A 21483-nucleotide genomic window follows, 5' to 3' on the forward strand; every position below is an offset into this window, starting at 1 on the left:
TGGAAGCCCATCATCTCACTGGCTCCTGAGAGAACCACAGGAGTTCATACTAAGGGACCAGAAACTCAAGAAGATTTCTATATCAAAATGTATGTGATACATATTTCATAGCACAAATACTAGAAATAACCTAAATGCCCCCAAATAAGGGGGAAGTTAAATGATTTCTACTATGTCCAGTTAGGACACTATGTAGCTGTTTAAAATGACGTTTTCAAAGTGACATTTAATGGTATGGTTAATGGTCATAATGTAATTTTTTTAAAAGGATTCAAAATTAACTTCAAATGTTAATACTTCATGATGATATAATTACAGATTGTTTTCACTGTCTTTTTGGTACTTTTCCAAACCCCTTAAATTTTTTTTCTTATGACTTCTATCAGCAGAAAATAAAACAGCTATGTTATTTGAAAATTGGAAACATGAACTTAAGGAGATATATTACCAAGTAAAATAGTGTAATCTTTTTGTTTTAACTGAAGTAGAGTTGACACACAATGTCGCAGCCATGTCAGGTATACAACCTAGTGATTGAACAGGTCTAGACATTTTCCTGTGCTCACCACAAGCATGGCTACCCTCTGTCAAGACACAACATGATTACACGGTAATACCATTGACCCTATTCCCTGTGCTGTTTCTTGTATTCCTGTGACTTATTCATTCCATAAGTGGAAGCCTATATCTCTCTCTTCCTTGCACCCATTTTGCTTATCCTCCAACCCTCCCCTTGGGCAACCATCAGTTTATTCTCTATTTACAAGTCTGTTTCTGCTTTTTGTTTGTTGTGTGTTTTAGATTCCACTTGTAAGTGAAATCATACGGTGTTTGTCTTTCTCTATATGACTTATTTCACTTAGCATGATCCCCTCGAGGTCCATCCATGTTGTCGCCAATGGCAGGATCTCATTCTTCTAACACGCATATTCCATGATGCGTGTGTTTGTAAATATATATATGCCACATCTTCTTTATCCATTCCTCTATGGGTGGACACTTGGGTTGCTTCCATACTTGGTTGGCTATTATAAATAAAGCTGCAGTAAACATAGAGGTACCTATTTTTCACCCCTGTCATTCTCTTTGGGTAAATACTCAATAGTGGAATTACTAGATCATAGGATAATTCTATTTTTAATTTTTTAAGGGATTTCCATACCATTTTCCACAGGAGCTGTACCAGCAGGGGCATGAGGATTCCTTCTTCTCCACATCCTCACCAACACTTGTTATTTCTTGTCTTTTTGATTCTAGCCATTCTGACAGGTATAAGATCATCTTTCATGTGGTTTGGGTTGGGTTTGCATTCTCCTGATGATTAACAATATGTGGCATCTTCTTGTGTATCTATTTGCCGTCTGTACATGTTCTGTGGAAAAACATATATTCAGATCCTCTGCCCACTTTTTAATCAGATGATTTGGTTTTTCGGTATTGAGTTGTGCAAGTTCTTCATCTGTTTTGGATTTCCACCCCTTGTTGGATATGTCATTCACAAATATCTTCTCCTGTTCAGTAGGTTGCCTTTTTGTTTTATTGAAGGTTTCCTTTGCTGTGTAAAAGCTTTTTATTTTGTTGTAGTCCCAACAGTTTGTGCTTTTGTTTCTCTTGCCTGAGGAGGCATATCTAGAAAAATGTTGCTAAGACCAATGTCAAAGAAATTACTGCCTATTTTTCTTCTGGGAGTTTTATGGTTTCATGTCTCACATTTTTTAGGTCCTTAATCCATTTGGAGTTAGTGTAAGAATGTGATCCCGTTTTATTTGGAATCTACCTGTCTAGTTTTTCCAGCACCATTTACTGAAGAGATTGTCTTTTCCTCATTGTATATACTTAGAGGTTCCTTTGTTGTCTATTAGTTAATTATATAAGTATGGTTTTATTTCTGGGATCTCTGTTCTGTACTATTGATCTATATGTCTATTTATGTGTCAATACCACACGGTTTTGGTGAATATAACATTGTAGTATATATTGAAATCTGGGATTGTGATACTTTTCTAAAGATTGCTTTGGCTATTTGGGTTTCTTTTGAGGTTCTGTGCAAATTATGGGATTCTTCTAGCTCTGTGAAAAATGCTATTGGTATTTTGATGGAGATTACATTGAATCTGTAGATTGCTTTGGTAGTGTGGACATTTTATCAATATGAAAGCTTCTAACCCATGAGCAGAGGGTATCTTTCCATTTATTTGAGTCATCTTCAGTTGCTTTTATCAATGTTTTATAGTTTCAGAGTACAGGTCTTTCACCTCCTTTATTAAATTTATTACAGGGCATTTCTTCTCTTGAGAGCAATTACAAATGGAATTGTGTTCTTAATTTCTCTTCCTGTGACTTTGTTATTAGTATATAGAAATGCAACCAAAAATCATATACCTCGTTATAAAGGTTTAGAAAGTCAATAATCCCCAGTTGCTGAGTAGGTACAACAATGTTCTTATGTACCATTGGTAGGAAGAAAAATTGCTATCAACTGTTGGGAAGATATTTGGGCTGTCTCTGTCAAGCTTTATATATGTTCTTTAGTCTACTTTAAGGAATTTATCCCACAGATACCTTGCATAAGTGTTAAAAGGCATTTCAGCTTTGCATCATTTCATTATTTCAGCTTTTTGTCATAATTGAGACTACATACATGTCTACCAAGGGAGCTTTAGTTAAATAAATCGTACTCCATCCATGCAGTGGTATATGCATAGTTATTTGAAAAGAATGAGATAGATCCGTAAGTGCTAGTATCAAGAGATAGCTAAGGGTACCTGCAACTGGGTGGGTCAGTCAGTTACGCATTTGACTCTTGATTTCAACTCAGGTCATGATCTCAGGGTCATGAGATTGAGCCCTGCATCAGGTTCCACACAGAGCAGGGAGCCTGCTCAAGACTCCTTCTCCCTCCCTGTTCCTCCCATCACTCACACACCTCTCTCTCTAAAAAATAAAATAAAAAGAGGTATCTAACATGTATTGCTAAGAAAACACCAAGTCATGGTACAGTGTATGTAGTATGATCTCATTTGTGATTCTATTTCCACACAATACATACAAGGAACAAAGTCTGCTGGGATGGCTATCATTGGGGCTTGGGAGAAGCAGGGACCAGTTACTCTTATTTATATTTTTTAGTACTCTTTTTTTTAATTAAATTTATTTTTTTTCAGCATAACAGTATTCATTATTTTTTCACCATACCCAGTGCTCCATGCAATCCGTGCCCTCTATAATACCCACCACCTGGTACCCCAACCTCCCACCCCCCCGCCACTTCAAACCCCTCAGATTGTTTTTTAGAGTCCATAATCTCTCATGATTCACCTCCCCTTCCAATTTCCCCCAACTCCCTTCTCCTCTCCATCTCCCCTTGTCCTCCATGCTATTTGTTATGCTCCACAAATAAGTGAAACCATATGATAATTGACTCTCTCTGCTTGACTTATTTCACTCATCATAATCTCTTCCAGTCCCATCCATGTTGCCACAAAAGTTGGGTATTCATCCTTTCTGATGGAGGTATAATACTCCATAGTGTATATGGACCACATCTTCCTTATCCATTCGTCCTCTTAAGTGACGTAAGTAATGTTTATTTGAAAAACAAAACAAAACACATTATCTAAGGCATGGAGAAGATGTTTCAAGGTCACTTATGCTAATTTTGTATCCAGTCTTACTGGTAGGCAATCAAGCAAGTGACCCAGCCTTCTGTTCCTGACAGTAAAGAACATCTTAATTATAGAGGGAGAGAATGAACTTTAGTTACAGAAAACTGGAAAAAAACAAGTAGCCAGAAAGCATTAAAGGTCAGATCTCCTATAGTTTGTCACTCCAAATTTATAACACTTCAATGAACCCAATCAGAGGATGAATTTAAAATAGAGTATCTGTTTGAGAGGGACATGATAGAGTACAATCTTTTAACAACATTAGAAGTAAGTACAGCATGGCATTGTGCAAAAAGCCTGGAGTTTGGGCCCAAAATACCTTTGCAATTTCTAGCTATATAACTTTAGGCAAATTACCTTAATATTTCTGAGGCACTCTCCTTACCGGGAAAATAAAGGAAGGCAATCAATATAGGCTTTATATGTAAAATGAAATAAAGTATAAGAAGAGATTGGTTCTAAAAATTAGAAAGCACTTAATACATTCTAGCTATTTGTTATTTCCATTATTACATCACCAGTGAACTCTATCTGGTATGGCAAGAAAAATGAGTGTCTTCCTTAAGTTGATAGACTATACATCCTTTTGTTTTATTCTCAAGTTTGCCAGATCCTTGTACTGTAAGAAATTAGCCTGCTTACAGAGAGAGAAGTCGGTACCAACAGATTGCTCCTAACAGGCCTGACCAATCATTTCAGAACTCCACATATGCACTAGCCCTTCTGGAACATTGTCACACCTCTGCTAGTGATTTGGGTCTCTGTGTCAGAAGACACATCAGCTGCCTTCTTCCTTTTCAGCATCTGAGAATGTGCTTGGTTTTCCAAACCATATCTAAGGTAAATAGTGGTTGGTTTTAAAACTTTAAAAGAAATTATTTCTGAAGCCTGAGATCAAAGCCATTTGCAAATGTCATTTTCCTAATTCACAGATTCAAATATTCCTTTCATCTATGATCCCAAATAGTTAAATACCAACAATGCTGAGATCTGCTTTCTATTTACCCTAGAAGGAGACCCATCATGTGTCCTTTATCTCCTCCGGAGACTAGAACCATCCCCACCAGGACCTTAAGAGTATGGAGTATTCCTCTAGGCCATCATGGAAGAAACACATTGCCCATGTCCAGATCAAGGATATCATTTTTTAAAAAATATTTATTCATTTACTTTAGAGAAACCACTTGTGTGCAGGCGATAGAGGCAAAGGGAGAGGGAGAAAGAGAATCCTCAAGCACACTCCCCACTAAGTGTGAAGCCAACACAGGCCCAATCCCAGGATGCCATGACCTGAGCAGAAACCAAGAGTCAACTGCCTAACTGGCTGAGTCACCCAGGTACCCTAAGGATGACATTTTTAAATCTTGCTCTCAACCTTCCTTTTATATATGCACCTCCACCTATGATCACAAAGTGCCCTCAACAAAATATTTCTTATAACAGCTGCAAAGTTCTTAAAGGAAAGCCGGGGAGATGCCTAACATTTGACTGAATAAAGTGGTTTTATGGGAATAAGCTACATACTTAATGCCCACTAAGGGATATTTATGCCGTTTTCAAATTTAACAAAAGTCTTGAAGATTTTTCAGCTTCAAAGCTTCTTCTGGCCCATGTCCTCTTGTTAGCATATTCATTAAGAAATCCACAGGGAGGAGCACCTGGGTGGCTCAGTGAGTTAAAGCCTCTGCCTTCGGCTCAGGTCATGATCCCAGGGTCCTAGAATCAAGCCCCGCATCGGGCTCTCTGCTCAGCGGGGAGCCTGCTTCCCTCTCTCTCTCTGCCTGCCTCTCTGACTACTTGTGACCTCTGTCTGTTAAATAAATAAATAAATCTTTAAAAAAAAAAAAAAAAGAAAGAAATCCACAGGGATATAAGTAACAATTCCAGTTACAAATTTATATTTCCAATATATTTGACTGTTAGTGTTGAAAACTCTTGCATTTTATAGAAGAGGTATCTTTGTTTTAAAGATTTTATTTATTTATTTGAGAGAGAGAGAGAGAGATCACAAGTAGGCAGAGGCAGGCCAAGAGAGAGGGGGAAGCAGGTGTCCCAAAGAGGTACCTTTTTGATCACAGGATAATTTTAAGCATATGAAGATCATATAGACATGTGTCATTTTCATGCATATTATTTCAGATGGTCTGTTTCAGCCACATTTCTAAACCAAGCATCAGAGTGTATATAGGACCAAAAGGAGTACTGAGGCTGATGAGGGACCAGATGAAGAGAACCCAGCCTGAGAAATGTTTGTCCCCCACATTCTCTGAAGTTTGAACAAGGCACTAATCCTCTCTGGCCAAACAAGCCCATCTTTAAAGCCCATCTATGACATATAGTTGTTTCATTGTTTCTTTCAGTTAATTTGTATAAAACACATGGAGCCCTTCAAAATGAAAAACTTTTAAGCATAAAATGATGTTTAGAAAAAATAATGAGGGAAGAACCAGCAGCTATTCCTTTACATATATTTTTAAAACTCTATTTCCTCATTTAAGAGCATTATTGAGATAAAATTTGCTGAGATACAATTCACATACCATATAATTCACCCATTTAGAGTGCGCAGTTCAGTGGTTTTGATATATTACATTATTTATTTTAATTGGGATAAAAAATATATAAAACTTAAAAATTTCTACTTTTCCCATTTTTACATGAGCAATTCAGTGGTACTCCCTACATCGACCATGTTGTATTACTGTCATCCTGACTTTCAGAAATTTTATTTATCATCCCAAAGAGAAAAGATTCTCCGCCAGCCCCTGGTGACTTCTCATCTACTCCTAATGTCTCTGTACATTTGGCTCTTCTTGCCTGAGCCTCCTCTGCGTGGATCATACAATAGTCATCATTTTGTGCCTGGTTCCTTTTACTCAGCCTGTCTGCAGGGTTCATCCCTGGTGAAGCATGGATCCAAACTCTGTGGTACGTGTGTACCGTACTCTGTCAATCCACTCCTCTCTGATGGACAGTCCAATCGTCTCCATAGTTTAGCAGTTGTGACTAACGCTGCAGTGAAATTGGCATACAAGGATCTGTTCAAATCCCTGCTTTTAATTCTTTGGGGCATACTGTACACCCAAAGAGCATAATTATTGGGTCATATGGGAATTCTGTTTTGTTTATTGAGGAACACTATTACCTTTTTAAAAGTATGTACTAATGGGTTACTGCACTAAGCATCTTACCTGTGTTATTACGTCTAGTTTCATAACAAACATGTTCGTTCATTCTTAGCACATTTTTTAAACTTTTTAATTTTTTTATTAAAATATAATCTATTATTAGCCCCAGGGGTAAAGGTCTGTGAAGTGACAGGTTTACACACTTCACAGCAATCACCATAGCACATACCCTCCCCAATGTCCATAACCCAACCACTGTCTCCCTACCGCCCTCCCCCTAGTAATTATTTCTTAAGGGTCTTCTATATGCCAGGCACTTTTCTAGGCACTGGGGCCTCTGTAGTGAACAAAACTAATAAAGTCCTGCCCTCTCATAGATCTTACATAATAGTAGATAATAGTAGTGACAGCAGGCAATAAATAGATGTTAATACAATGCTGGGTGGCATAAATGACATCAAGGCAATGAAAATAATGCAAGGTGAGAAGAAAGAACAGCACAGCAGTGGTGGGAGCCATGGGATGCTGTCTGAGATGGAACTGGAAGGGAAGGCCTCCGTAAAGCTGATGCTGGAGCAGAAACCTGAAAGAAGGGAGTACCTCCTCCAGAGATCTTGAGAGATCATTCTGGGGAATGGCAAGAACAAATGCAAAGGTCCTGAGGCAGGCCCAGTCTTGGTGTGGTCTAAGGAGCAGCACAGGTCCTGGTGGCCCTGGGGCGTGAGAAACAGAGAGGAGGGGAAGTCCAGGTTTTATTTTATTGTGATGGGAAGCCATTGGAGACTTTCAGCAGGAGATGGATACAGTTGAGGCTGAGACTTGGCGGGTCTGAGTGATTTTACCAAAGTAGCTGGTGAGTAGCTCATCCAAACTTGCCCAAGTTGCTTTACTCCAGAGTGCATCCCCGTCCCCAGCAGGCTAGGGCATATATGGGACCTTCACAATGCTCCTTGCTGGCTGTAGCTGTTGTAAGTGTCCTACAGGATGCATGTTCCCATCACAAGGATTAGGTCAGGGCTCTCCATAAGCCAGCCTTGCCGGGTGCCTTGTCTGCAGCCCCAGCGGTGTCTGCACTCTGTCCCACAGGCATGATGCACTCCCCCGGGTTTGATGGGACCGGCAGCCTCAGCCTGCAGATGCTGATGAATGCAGACAGCCTGTACACGGCCGCGCACTGTGCTCTGCTGCTCAACCTGAAACTCTCCCATGGCGACTACTACCGGAAGCGGCCCACCCTGGCGCCAAGCATGATGGTGAGCCTGATGCCTCTGTGCTGACCCTCCAAGGACAGGTGGCTGGAGAGCTGAGCACCAGTGTCCTGGGAGGAGTGGCATGGTGTGCACTCTTCCCCACTAGCGTGGCATGGGCAATGCGGGTGGGGGGCTGTGGCGGGTTGAGGGGGATGCAGGGCGGTTTGCAGAGTGCGATGGGCCACACGGCTACCCACCTTGCTCCAGAGAGGCAAGGACCTAAGTGCCTAGAAGTGGCTGCCTGCCAGCAGCCCGGGAATGTCCCCCCAGTGGCACTGTTACACACACATGTGTGAGCTGCAGTCTGAAACAGGTGATCAGAACGGACCGTTCAAACACCAGAAGATGGGCAGGGAATGGTCCCCTTCTCTGAAAATCAAGGCCTGCTTTACCAACACTCTTCATGGTCTTCCAGAATGTACTCAGATCTACTTGTAACCCACAACCACACTTCCCACTGGTCAGAAATAGAGCACCTCGCGCAAACTGCTGAATGAGAATGATGGCGATCATCCAGTGGTCGTCCCCGCCCTCATGTCAGCTCGTGAGCCTCCGTCCATCGAGCTGCGATTGTTTGCTGCATAAACTGTAAATCCTCAGGGGTAACGGGTATAAATCCAGTAGTTCTTGAGCCGCATAGGCTTTTTCAGGGAACACTTTGCATCTCTGCTGCTCTTGGGGAAGTGAGATGGAGCTGCTCTGTTCATATTTCTGCACCGTCTCTATTTCCCCCACAAAGAGGGGAGAGATGAGAGGCAGCGTTCCTAATCCTTTTATGGGGTTTCTTAAAAAGATCTGTAAGTGAAAGGAACTTAATGAAGTTTATAACTTCCCCATCTTGGTTTCCCCTTCCCCTAACCACACCCCCACTGTGCCCCCAATCAATAAGGTTTTATTTTTTCTAGAAGCCTTGACTCAGGTAGAGGACGCCTGCAGGGAAGCGGCAGCAGGGAAACGTGTTCATTTGTGAGGGATCCTATCTGGTCACCTTCTCATGTGATCCTCTCCATAGAAAGAGTTCATGAAGCAGGTCCAGACCAGTGGGGTGCTGATGGTTTTCTCCCAGGCCTGGATTGAGGAGCTCTACCATCAGGTGCTCGACAGAAACATGCTTGGAGAAGCCGGCTACTGGGGCAGCCCGGAGGACAACAGCCTGCCCCTCATCACCATGCTGACCGGTCAGTGGCTCCTCTCACAGCTCCGAGACTCTTGGTGTGGAGGGGGGACAGACACTCCAAAGCCCCTTTCAGAGAAGCCAGCCTCGAAACAGCACCCACAGAGTCTCCCCAGCAACTGGTAACAGTTCCAGGAAAGTGTCATGAATTCATCTCATAGGAATGTTCTGTCTGTTTCTCACACGGGACACTGGGGAACTCACTGTGCCCCATCAGATAAGGACTATTTAGCACCTGGGTCTGTCAGAGTAAAACGATGGGCCTCTCTAGGGATATGAAGTACTTTCTGGGCTTAGAGCCCAGAATTATTCCTGGAAACTCCCATGTGCTAATAGATAACCCCATATCATTTAATGCTCCTGAATTTGCCAGAAATGTAAAATGCTTGATCTTAAACTTGGCTTCTGATCCCTTCCTGACTATACAAGAATTTGAAATAATACCAAGAGGTTACCCAGCATCTTTGTTTTCAGTGTCCAGAGTTTGTAAAATCCTGTTTATTAGAAATTTTACATGAGAGCATAGAGAGCTCTATGGAGTGTGGTCACGAAGCAGGGGTTTTGTTTTTTGAGTGTGTGTGTGTGTGTGTGTGTGTGTGTGTGTGTGTGTGTGAAAGCAGTCATTCATGGCTTCTCATGGCTTAGCTACAGTGTCACGTAGACCAGGGAGTGCTCAAGACCTTGGTCATCAGTAGGCTTCATATATTATATCCAGGCTCGTCTTCTTTTTGATCTGAGTTCCCAGACTGGTTTCTGATCCAAGTTCTCATCTCATGGACCCAGGCGACCGGGTATGTAGAGCACAGCCCTATGCCAGACACCTCCCCTGCCTCTATCATGTCATGTGTCCACACCCAGCTCAGCATGGCTCTGCACCAGGCAGGACACATGGGCAGGATCCCAACCAGGCTGGGGCAGGACAGTCCAGGGGAGGAGGCAGAATCCGTTGTCCAAAGGCAATGTTATGTAACCTGCGGCCAGTTTGTGGGGGGCTCTTACAAGGGTAGCAGAGTAAACCACTGACAGATAAAACCCAACAAAGAGGGATTTAGGCTGAGGTGCTCTTTAGGAATCAGGCAGGGAGTCAAGACACATAGTGAGGTCTGTCCACAGCAGACAGAGCCTTTATCATTGGCTGGCGTTTGGAGTCTTGGTTCTAGAACTAGGATGCAACTGGGAGAAGCAAGGGCAAGGTCTCTAACTGTAGGGATCAGGATCACTGGACAGGTGACCAGTTTGTGTTTGACTAATCATGATAACTTTCATATCCATTTGAAATCTAGGACTTCATAAATGTGTGAGACATTTATTCAGGCATCCATTAAGTAGTGCGCAGTTTCCATCTTTCCTTGTAAAATCCCTCCAATAGGGATTGAAGGTACTTCCCAGAGCTTAAGGTGCCTTGGGATTTGGGTAAGAATCCTAAACATGCCAGCTTTAATTTTCAAAGACCACAGTTTCTGCCAAAATGAATCTCTGTGACTCTCTTACCTGAACCTTAGCAAAGGGAGCCATTCAGTAGTTATAAAAATGAAGAAATAACAGGCCATTTACAGTAGCCACATGCGTCACACATTCTTGTGTATCAGCCACCTCTTTGTCACGGAACTATAAGCTCAGTCGCTACCTCCACGGGAGCGTTCTAGACACAAGATGATATAAAAACATGGGTTTTTCCATACAATTCTGCAAAATAAAATTCTGTGATTCTTTGTGGCAAATTCCAGGTGTGAAATGGCAAATGAATTTGAGCAGCAATTAACCTGGAGCTTGGAAGCGTCCATCTGATCTTTTTGTCACATGCAGGGAAAAGCAACAGCAGCTGTCTTATTATCAACGTTATACAAACAGGCTATTCCTGATGTCATGGAAAGGTGTTCTGTAGTACTGGAATATTAGTGCTTAGATAGGCTTTGTATTACTTGAATTCAGCAGTACTTTACCTAGCATACAGGAAACCTCATAACTTCCAGAAACAGCAATTTCCAGTGAATGCCATAAGACCATTTGACTATAAGTCAAATTAATGTCATTGAAACGGGCCTGTTCCCACTTCAGTAGCCATTGAGGTTTCTCCCTGCTTCTGTACCCCAGTTTTGTTGAGACGTAATTGACATAAAACATTATGTTAGTTTGGGGTATACAACATGATTTAATGATATATATCATGTGTGTGTGTGTGTGTGTGTGTGTGTGTGTGTGTGTGTGGTGTGTTATTGCAAAATGATCATCATGATAAGTTTCGTTAATGTCAATCCCCTTATGTAGTTACAATTTTCTTTTCTTGTGGTCAGAACTTTTAAGATATAGATAGATGTCTTTGCAACTTTCAAAGAGATGTGTTGCCAAAAGTCTCTAGTCTTCTTGGACTTACTATAAGAATCAAAGGTATAATAAAATAATTTCCAAACAGCATGCAGAGAAGGCTCATCCTGTTGGTGAGGGTCAAGTCCTGAAGGAATAAACTTCAGCTACCCTCTTTTCCCATGCCCTCCCCGGCTGGTATTCAGCTATGTTAGCTGCATTCAAGTACGTATGCCCCAATTCCATCACTTCTCCAGTGGTTCCCTCCTTTCCACTGAGACATTTGGGGCCCAGAGGATGCAGGTTAGCCCATGGCTACAAGGCTACTTAATTCAGAGCTAAGGCTTCTCAGTCCCAAGCCAGCTTCTTCTTGCCAATATATTAAGAAGTGTTTCATTGAAATAATTCCAGAAATGAGTGTTTTAACAAAAATTCAAATGAAGGAGAGTTAAGATTCCTGTATTGAGCTGGATGGAGTATGTGATATCATGGAAAGTGGCCCAGATGGGAATCCGAATACTAAGTCTGATTCCTTCATTTACTGGCCCCATGGCCTTGGGTATCTTACCTACTTTGAATATTTATTTCTTTTTTGGTGAAATGGGAAAAATACTACCTATCCTGCTTACTTGCTTAGAGTTGACAGAAAAATCTAAATGTGAAAACACTTCAGAAACTGTAAGGTATTATTTTCAAGTGATTGCTCTATTTTGGAATCAGATTATGTGATTATCTGACCAAAGAGATACTATTCTTCTTTTCTTTATTCTTATGAGGAAACTCTGAAAGAGAAATCCAGGTTGGGGCAACCTGCATGTATAAAATTTGGGAATAATGTCACTGTTCTGGATAAAAGGAGTATTCAGACATCTAAGTATTCTAAATCAATAGATTTTCCAACAACAGACATAGCAGAGTTTATCTTCCTTTTTTAAAGTAAAAAATATACAACAGCCTAACAAGAATGTTCTAGCAATGAAAGAAAACTGGACTATGAGGTTAAACAAAAATTTTAATATTCTGATAAAAGATTATTATTTTATTGCTACATAATAGAGCCAATGGATGTTTGTTTGGGAAGAAATTAATATTGTGGTGGCCATTTGTTTTTGACTGGAGTGTTCTTAATCAGGGAAAATCTTGTCTTTTTCCTTGACAGACATCGATGGCTTAGAGAGCAGTGCGATTGGGGGCCAGCTGATGGCCTCAGCTTCTACCGAGTCCCCTTTCACCCAGGGCAGGAGAATTGGTGACTCCACAGTGGCAGGTAATGACTTGGGTCTTGAGTTTATGAATATGCATGCGTCACGTATGTTGCCAGCAGTTAAAGCATTAAATGGCAGCTTTGTGTGCTGACGTAGATGAATTAACATCTTGTCCTGTCAGAAAAAAGCATGCCTGATGGAAGTTACTTTGCAATGTCTTGCTGATGATGCAACATTCATTATTTATAAACACACAAATGTTTAATGTGAAATGCAATCCAATAGCCATTAAATTATATTTCCGGTAGGAGAATGCCTCACAACTCAGGCTTGCTATTTGGATGGTCAGGAGATCCCATGCGGCTCCCTGCTGGGTTGTTTTCTGCCTCTGGAAAGTGATGCCTCTGCCCTTTCACGTTCCAGGTGTGGCATTTGCTCGCTATATTCTGGTGGGCTGCTGGAAGAACCTCATCGATACTTTATCAACCCCGCTGACTGGCCGGATGGCAGGAAGCTCCAAAGGGTTGGCCTTCATTCTGGGAGCTGAAGGCGTCAAGGAACAGAACCAAAAGGAGCGTGATGCCATCTGCATGAGCCTCGATGGGCTGCGGAAAGCAGCGCGGCTGAGCTGTGCTCTAGGTACCAGAGGGAGTGACGTCCCATGACACGTGACCTGAGGGGCAGCCCTAAGGAGCGCTCGGGGCATGGCCTGTTGGCAAACAAGTCTTCTGGAGGGGCGCTTTTGGGAAGTGGTTGGAGAAGAGACTCAGTGAGCTGCAATCATTTGTTGTCTTTGTAGGAGTTGCGGCTAACTGCGCCTCAGCCCTTGCCCAAATGGCAGCTGCCTCCTGTGTCCAGGAAGAAAAAGAGGAAAAGGAAGTCCAAGAACCCAGTGACGCCATAGCCCAAGGTAACCACTGAAGCGCCAGAATCCACCTGGTGCCTTCTGTGCCATCTGCACACACCCGCACACATAAGCAGATCCCTGTCCCCAATCCCTGTGGCATGTGCAGCCTATGTTTGCCGCCGATCGCGAAGTCCCAGGTGTGGCTCCCTTCAACACAGCTGACCCTGAAGAGAGCCTCCGTAGATCCCTCTGTAGATAAGAGACATCCTGGCCCTTGCTGACTAGGAAAGTGCTCATGGATGCTCACAGGAATCCTGCAGGACACCAGAGGCCTGCCTGGCGGAGCTGTTTGTTCTTCTGTCCTCATCTGGCCACATGCTTTGGCACTGCACAGAGTACCCATCTGAAGACTCCTCAGGTCCTAGCAGGGAAAGGCAGAACAGCCAGTTTTCTGAAGAGGGAAATCAAATGGAGGAAATCCCTAAGAGAGGCTTCAGGAAAGCTTTGATCTTGTAAGAGAAAAACCTGAGCTTAGTGAATTCCCGAAAGAGTTGATTTTTAACTTGTGAAAATCGGTTAGCCAATGAAGTGGACGATTAGTAGATATACTTGATATGCACAACCATAAATTACATAAAAATCCTTACATTTAAAGTTCTTAAAAAATTATAAAACCAGAATTGATGTCCTAGTTATATACAAATAAATAAAATCAGTATCACAGACATACGACAAAGACACTTGGCTAAAACTCAGTTTGCCTCTCACAGCAGGAATATGGTTTGACTCCTCTGAAGTGAGTGTGCTGTGTTTCTAGACTCCAGACCATCCTTCACATATCCCATTGGGCCCATCTTCCAATGAGTTGATACCTTTATTCATGGAGGATGTTGACATTGGGCCTTGCCTTGGCATTTTGCATAATTGACATATTAAGTTACCCTCTGCATCCTTTCTCATTAGTTATCTACAATTAAAAAGTGTTATTTGAAGATCACAAGTATAAATGTAAACTCAGGAAATGAAATGATCTGATGATCATGGGCTCAGAGCATATATATGTATACGTATATTTTAGATGATCATCACCATGAACCTGTGATGTTAAATAAACCTCAGAGAACTCACAGATTACCAGGAATTCTGTCTTATCAGTGTAGCATATGGGTGGGGAAGGGCTCGGGTGCAAACAGCTTTAGCTGGGTAAAGAACCCCATCCACCTTGTGAGCCTGCCAAACTGGGCTCACCAGCGTCCGAGGGGCTGAGGGCTGGGTAGCTTGCACATTGAACCACAGGGATGTGCTATTGAGGAGCTGGCTGCCAGTGCCATCGAGTAACATCTGCTATTTCCCTTTTGCTCTTGCATGGCAGCCCATTCTCTCCTTTTTATCCCTTCTCTCTTATCCTTCTCTGGCCTTATCTTGGACCATTACGTTAATGAATGTCTTTCCGGCACAGTGAAACTGAAGGTAGAGCAGAAACTGGAGCAGATCGGGAAGCTGCAGGGGGTCTGGCTGCACACCGCCCACGTCCTGTGCATGGACGCCATCCTCAGTGTAGGCCTGGAGATGGGAAGCCACAACCCGGACTGCTGGCCCCATGTGTTCAGGTGCATGATGATCCCCCAACCCCGATCAGTTATGGAGTTCACAGTACCTGTAAGGCAGAAGCAGCAATGATCTCTCCACAGTCCTCACGAGACTAAGACAAAAAAGCATGTCTTGCAGGCATTGTCTTTGGGTTTGACCTGGGACAGAGAAGCAGTGTCCATGGTGCAGGCATGGGGCAGGGGGCAGGGGCCAGGTTGTCTCCTCACTGCCTCCTCAGTGCACGCCTGATGCCTTACACCGAGCTCCATTCTGGAAGAGCAGCAGTGGGGCAGACAAGGGCAGGGCACAGGCACCTAGACCTCACCCAGAGCCCCAGCCAAATCTGGGTTCAGTGTGATGCCCTCAAAGCAAATACAGTCGTAAGTGTCTGTTGGGTTTCAAAGAGAGAAGCATGCAGGTCATTCAAGGGTTGCAAACCCCTTCTTGGGGGGAACATGTGAAAGAGCCAGTATGACTCAGCCTGGAGCAAATGGGTTTCAGCATGGGAGCTGACGTCCTGCTGCTCTTCGTTGTGCTCACAGGCAAAACAGGAGAAAGGAAATGACTTAAATTGCACCAGAGCATTTTACAGGGAATAAAAAAATTGCCTGAGCATAGAACACAAGAGTGGGTTATCTGGGATGGTCTTTATCAGTCACTGGACTTCTCTGGGTCACCGGGCCTCTTATGAACCATCTTAGCCCCGGGGTCTGTTGAGCACGAAGTTTGGAAGTTGGCAGCTATCCCCTACATTGTGATGCTTCTCTGGGTTTGCCACGATCAGGGCGCGACCCCAGCACCAGCACTAGATGCTGTTGAGGCCAGTCAGGACATGGCTGGGCAGAGCCCTTGAGAGTGGGCCCGGTGTGGCCGGTGGGCCTGCCAGGCACATGCACACTCCGACTGGGATCCTATAGAAGGACTTCCCAAGTCCTCATCAGAGCACTAGAGAGAAGCGGAGAGGGCCTCCTGGGAAAACTCCCTCAGGCAGCCCAAGTCCAAATAAGCCAGTAAGCCGGACGGGATGGAATTGGACGAACAGGGCTTCTGTTACGCACCTTTCCTCCCAGCATGGAAGGCAGTCTGAGGAACCCTTACCCCACTTCCAAGTCATCTAGTCCAACTCAAAAAAGAAAAATAATATGGATAGTGAGGGGGGAGAGGGAGAGGTTGCTCTGACAAGAAAAGAAAGGAAATTGGGGACAGGGGGTCTGCAAAGCTGGGTGGGGTTTCTTTCTTTCACTGTGGGATTTACAGAGCTGGCCTGCTGAGCTACACGGCCTAACATCTGTCTGTCTGCGCCTCTGTCTAGGGTCTGTGAGTACGTGGGCACGCTGGAGCACACCCATTTCAGCGACGGCACCTCTCAGCCCCCTCTGACCATCAGCCAGCCCCAGAAGGCGTCAGGGGGCTCCGGACTTCTCGGGGACCCAGAGTGTGAGGGCTCAGCCCCGGAGCAGAGCCTAGAGCCAGAGAGCTCCCTGAGCGCGGCCCCCGTCATCCAGCCGCTCTCCATCCAAGAGCTGGTCAGGGAAGGCAGCCGAGGCCGGGCCTCTGACTTCCGCGGGGGCAGCCTCATGACCGGGAGCAGTGCCGCCAAGGCCGTGCTCACGCTGTCCACCCAGGCAGACAGGTAAAAGCACCCCGGGGTCTTCGTACCTCAGAGAGTGCTCCCTGCAGAGCACCAGTGGGCAACGCCACACCCATGTCTCTCCTCTCAAATCACGCCCAGGACAACTAGATGTGTTGGCCAGTCATTTAAGCCTCTTTTTTCATTTTTTTCAAACATACCTCTGTCTCCCACCAGGCCCCACAATTAAAATGAACCACTGTCTGTGGACTAAGAGTGGAGACCCAGAGGCGGGTTCCCTGGGGCTAGTGCCCTGCATTTACTCTGTGATCTTGGGCCGGTTCGCCCCCCCAGGGCCCCGATTGCCTCACGTCAAATAAGGCCATAAAGTCAGCCTCTCTCAGGGAGGTCATAAGGTTAAATTAATTACTACACTTGAAGCACTTAAGACAGAACTTGATAAATCATAAAAATCCATTTTTTTAAAGATTTTATTTATTTATTTATTTGACAGAGAGAGAAAACAGAAGCGGGGGGTAGAGGGAGGCAGGCAGGCAGAGGGAGAGGGAGAAGCAGGCTCCGTGCCGAGCAAGGCAGCTGACTCAGGGCTGGATCCCAGGATGCTGGGCTCATGACCCGAGCTGAAAGCAGATGCTTCAGATGCTTAACTGACTGAGCCACCCAGGTGCCACCAAAAACCCATTATTCTTATGATAGTTATTATCTATAGTCCCACACCTAAGGGGGTGATATATTCTTTAACCATATTGAAGTTGAGAGGAAAAACCCAATAACTCCAGCCCCAAGTGGCAACACCTCCTGATGTTGAACCTGCTGCTGGTCGTCATGTTACATGTCATCCCACCACATTGCACTGTCCACACTGGGTCATTGTGCCCCCAGCCCCAGGGCAGTGAAGTTTATACAGGGAGCCCAAGGCTGGGGAGTGGGAAAGCAAAACAGCACTTACAGGGGCTCAGAACACCTGAGTTCTTTCCTCGCTTTGACACTAATCAACTACAAGGTCATGTCTGCATAAAGAGTTATGCTGAGACTCCATGCAGTGTTCTCTTCTCCTGGCTTATCCAACAAGGTGGCTGGGAAAGTGTGCTGGCATCTGGACAGTAGTATGCAAGCATCCAGCGGGGCATAAAATTCATTGCTGTTCTTTTACTAGCAACGAGAGAGAAGAAATGGTTAATAGGACGCAGACACTAAATGACATTAAAATTGGATTTACAAAAATAGCAAGGAAAAAGTCTTTGTTTCCATCATTTGTGAATGCTTAACCTACTAATTCCCATCTTAAAATCTGTACATCTCATATAACCTCTTCAAACGGGACTCTATTCAATTCCTGTTGGAGACCCTCTCCCTTGCTTAGCATGTGACAGCCCACGGGGCTGCTTGCCCTTCTGATGTAAGCACAGATTTGGTGGGCAAGCAGCAGATGACTGAAGAGCAGTGAAAGGCCGGCCATAGAAACCCACATCGGATGCCAGCCTTCTGAATTCCAGCGAGCCTCAGCTCCTTCTCCAAGCCCTGCTACCTGTGTTCCCCTCCTCCTTCCGCTAGAAGTGTCTGCGCCCAGCAGAGTAGAAAGCAGAGGTTCATTATGTTAGGGAATATTTGTTCTTTTAGTAGCTACTTGGGCTCCCACTGCGTGCAGGGCACTGGGTGTATGAGTCAGAGGCAATAATTAAACTAGGCCCACCCCCAGGGGGCTTACAGGTTTGGGTGTACTTTGGTTGTGTATCCTTCTGAAGACCAAACCCAGCATTAGACTCATCAGTCATAGCCCAGCAAAAGACTTGATTGACTTAATGGGTTTTTCTATCACATAGTTTATGAAGCTAAAGCTAATTTTAGGGATTCCATTCCCAGTTACTCAGTTTCAGGGGGTGATGCTTTTGCCAAGTTTCAGCTTCTTGCCAAATGTTTCATGAGTGCCCAGCATGGCTGAGCTGCGCCATGCGAAAACAAAGATTTTTTTTTAATGGTCTGTGCCCTTTATATGAAAGTCTCCTAGTTCGAGCAGACTTATACACAGTAATAATAGGTAGAGAAACATAACGCACATTTCTTTACAGTTTTACACATTTTCATTACTCACAGTTAACAAAATTACCATCATCATTCTACCGCAAAGACTTGGTGGAATTGTTCCCAAGTAAAAAAATCTGTTTTTTTCCTCCAGGCTCTTCGAAGATGCTACGGACAAATTGAACCTGATGGCTTTGGGGGGGTTCCTCTACCAGCTGAAGAAAGCATCCCAGTCCCAGCTCTTCCATTCTGTTACAGATACGGTGGATTACTCTCTAGCCATGCCAGGTAATTCCTTCCCAGAAGAACCATGCCATGAGATCAGCAGGAAGCAGCCCGGATCTCTGAAAGCAGCGGCCCACCTGAAGACTTGAATTCCCATTCTCATCACACATGGTCACCCTGGCTAAGGTCTAGGGCAGATTTGTCATCAGTTTTCAGGCATGCTGGGGGAAATGCTGCTGCGGCCACTGCTGCCCCTCTTCCCACTGGAGCTGTGCCGGGTGGTTCTGCAAAGTTTTGTGCTTGAGATAGAGAAAATTATGTGGCTACTCAGGGTGCAGGTAGTTCCCATGAGGGTGGGACCCCCTTCCCCGTATCACAAGCCATGTCTCTTGTTTCATTCAGTTCAGCTGCTTGCAGAAGCAGCTCCTGATTCCACAAGAGGCTGGTGGGAGAGAAGAGTGGAAGGAGGGGAGAAGCTGCCTGCTACGCTTAGAAAAACTGCTGTTGAGGCACATCCCTAACGACAGGTCAATGTCACTGTCTTCACTGATGAGGACCCTGAAGGGAGCACAGTTGTAATGAGCTGCCCCAGGGTCCCAAACTGGTGGTAGGCTGCTCACAGATGCAATGGTCCATCAGTAGCCAAGGTTGTCATGCCGAAACAGTGAGCCTCTGTCCCGATGGGTCTGGGCAGGGGCACAGAACTACATGCTGGGGACACACTGTACCGGCAAGTTGGATCATACAGCCTCTTGAGGTCCCATCTTTAGGGATCTGAAGTTCTAAGTGCATGCATTTGACCTTTTGACCCTTACTGCAGATTCTGATTTGAGAAGCACAGTCGTTCCCCTGCTAGTTTTTAATAGACTTTAAAACCTTAGCTCTGTAACGCCAACTTCCCAGACCCCTCGAACTTCCAGAGCAGCCCTGGACTTGGGAGCCACCTTCAAAGTGTTTGGGGTTGAAAAATCGGCAAGCTCTCAGCTTACCAAAAAACAAGGAGCAGGGCTAAAAAGAGGCAGCTGTGAGGAGGGGGCATTTGCTTTGGGATGAATCAGATAGGAGTTAAAATGCTGCGCCCATCTTTTACCAGCCACACTCTCTTAGGTGAGTTGGTAATAATATTACTGTCATTATGAAGTTTATCTGCTATGGCAAGATTAATTAGAAAGAAGCAATCTGGTTGCAAGAGCAAGATAATGATCAGCATTTTGTAGGCAATATAGGAGCAGCAGTAGGACATGAAGAAGAAGAAAATGATGAAAAGGGAGAAGACCAAGGTGACAGGGCAGAGCAGTAGCAAAAGATCAGAGGAGGTAAGGATTACACTGAAGCAAGACAGAGCAGGTTCAACAAGCATGTCCTTGAGTAGAAAGGGGCCTGACCTGCTTGGTAAGCACTTCAGAGGTGCCATAAAGGGTTGGCAAAGTGGATGACACAGTGACGGCAGTAATGCTAATGCCTAACAGCAGGGTGTGTTTAGTATGTGCCCAGCCCTGTGATAGGCACTTTGTGAGGATCTCCATATTTAATCCTTCAAGTAACTTGAAGAGGTAAGTGCTGTTAGCCCCACTTTTACACGAAATGTAGCTTAGAGAGAGAAAGTCCTGGTCCCCACCCGTCCTACTTAACCACCAGGCCATTCCCTCTTCTCCACAAACAGTGCTCACACTTGTCCCGGCAGGCCCTGGGAATATGGCGGCCCGTAGGAGAGGTGCTGAGTGAAGCCCCTCATCCCTCTTGAACCCTGGGTCTTCTCCTCCCTCAGTTGGCCCGCAATGACTAATCCTACCACCCTGAGTATTTTTCATCCCCTTTGATTTTCATCCTCTCTGTGCTTGAGAACAGACCGAACTACCCCTTTGTTTGGGCTTTATGGCTTTTATGGTCTTGCTGCCTTCTAGGAGAAGTTAAATCAACCCAAGACCGGAAGAGCGCCCTCCACCTCTTCCGGCTCGGAGACGCCATGCTGAGGATCGTGCGGAGCAAGTCGCGGCCGCTGCTTCATGTGATGCGCTGTTGGAGCCTCGTGGCCCCACACCTGGTGGAGGTGAGCCCCTGCAGCCGAGCCCGCACAGGGCTTTCCATGCAGGGAGGGCTGAAGAGCATCGTGGCCTCAGAGCAAGGCTAAGGTTCCCAACCCACCCCTCCCCCAACCCGGCGAAAACGTCACAGTTCTCTATAGGACATCTGGGCATCTAGAGAATCACCCCAAAGGGCAGTCCCATCCTGGTTTTGCCCCTATCTTTCTTTATAGTCACATGACTTGGGGAAGTACCTCCCACAGCTGGCTTTCCGATCCTTATGACTTACTTTCAGCCTGAGGCTGGAATTTCACTTTTATCTTTTAATTTCTTTTTTTTTTTAAGATTTTATTTATTTATTTGACAGACAGAGATCACAAGTAGGCAGAGAGACAGGCAGAGAGAGAGGAGGAAGCAGGCTCCCTGCTGAGCAGGAAGCCTGATGCGGGCCTGATCCC

At 44.7% G+C, this 21483-nt stretch overlaps 1 protein-coding gene across 3 annotated transcripts in view; it reads left to right on the forward strand.

Moving 5' to 3' along the window:
* The window catches only part of ARFGEF3 (ARFGEF family member 3), a 180359-nt gene that overhangs the window by 117221 nt on the left and 41655 nt on the right, over window positions 1-21483 (forward strand). For all 3 annotated transcript variants that reach the window (XM_059400808.1, XM_059400810.1, XM_059400811.1), the window contains 9 exons: window positions 7880-8046; window positions 9056-9221; window positions 12681-12788; window positions 13150-13365; window positions 13526-13636; window positions 15033-15183; window positions 16476-16796; window positions 18931-19064; window positions 20906-21051. In XM_059400808.1, coding sequence (XP_059256791.1) covers window positions 7880-8046; window positions 9056-9221; window positions 12681-12788; window positions 13150-13365; window positions 13526-13636; window positions 15033-15183; window positions 16476-16796; window positions 18931-19064; window positions 20906-21051 — 1520 coding nt within the window. The remainder of the gene's footprint in view (window positions 1-7879; window positions 8047-9055; window positions 9222-12680; window positions 12789-13149; window positions 13366-13525; window positions 13637-15032; window positions 15184-16475; window positions 16797-18930; window positions 19065-20905; window positions 21052-21483) is intronic.

The sequence above is a fragment of the Mustela nigripes genome, chromosome 5 (assembly GCF_022355385.1).
Source record: "Mustela nigripes isolate SB6536 chromosome 5, MUSNIG.SB6536, whole genome shotgun sequence".
NCBI lineage: Eukaryota > Metazoa > Chordata > Mammalia > Carnivora > Mustelidae > Mustela > Mustela nigripes.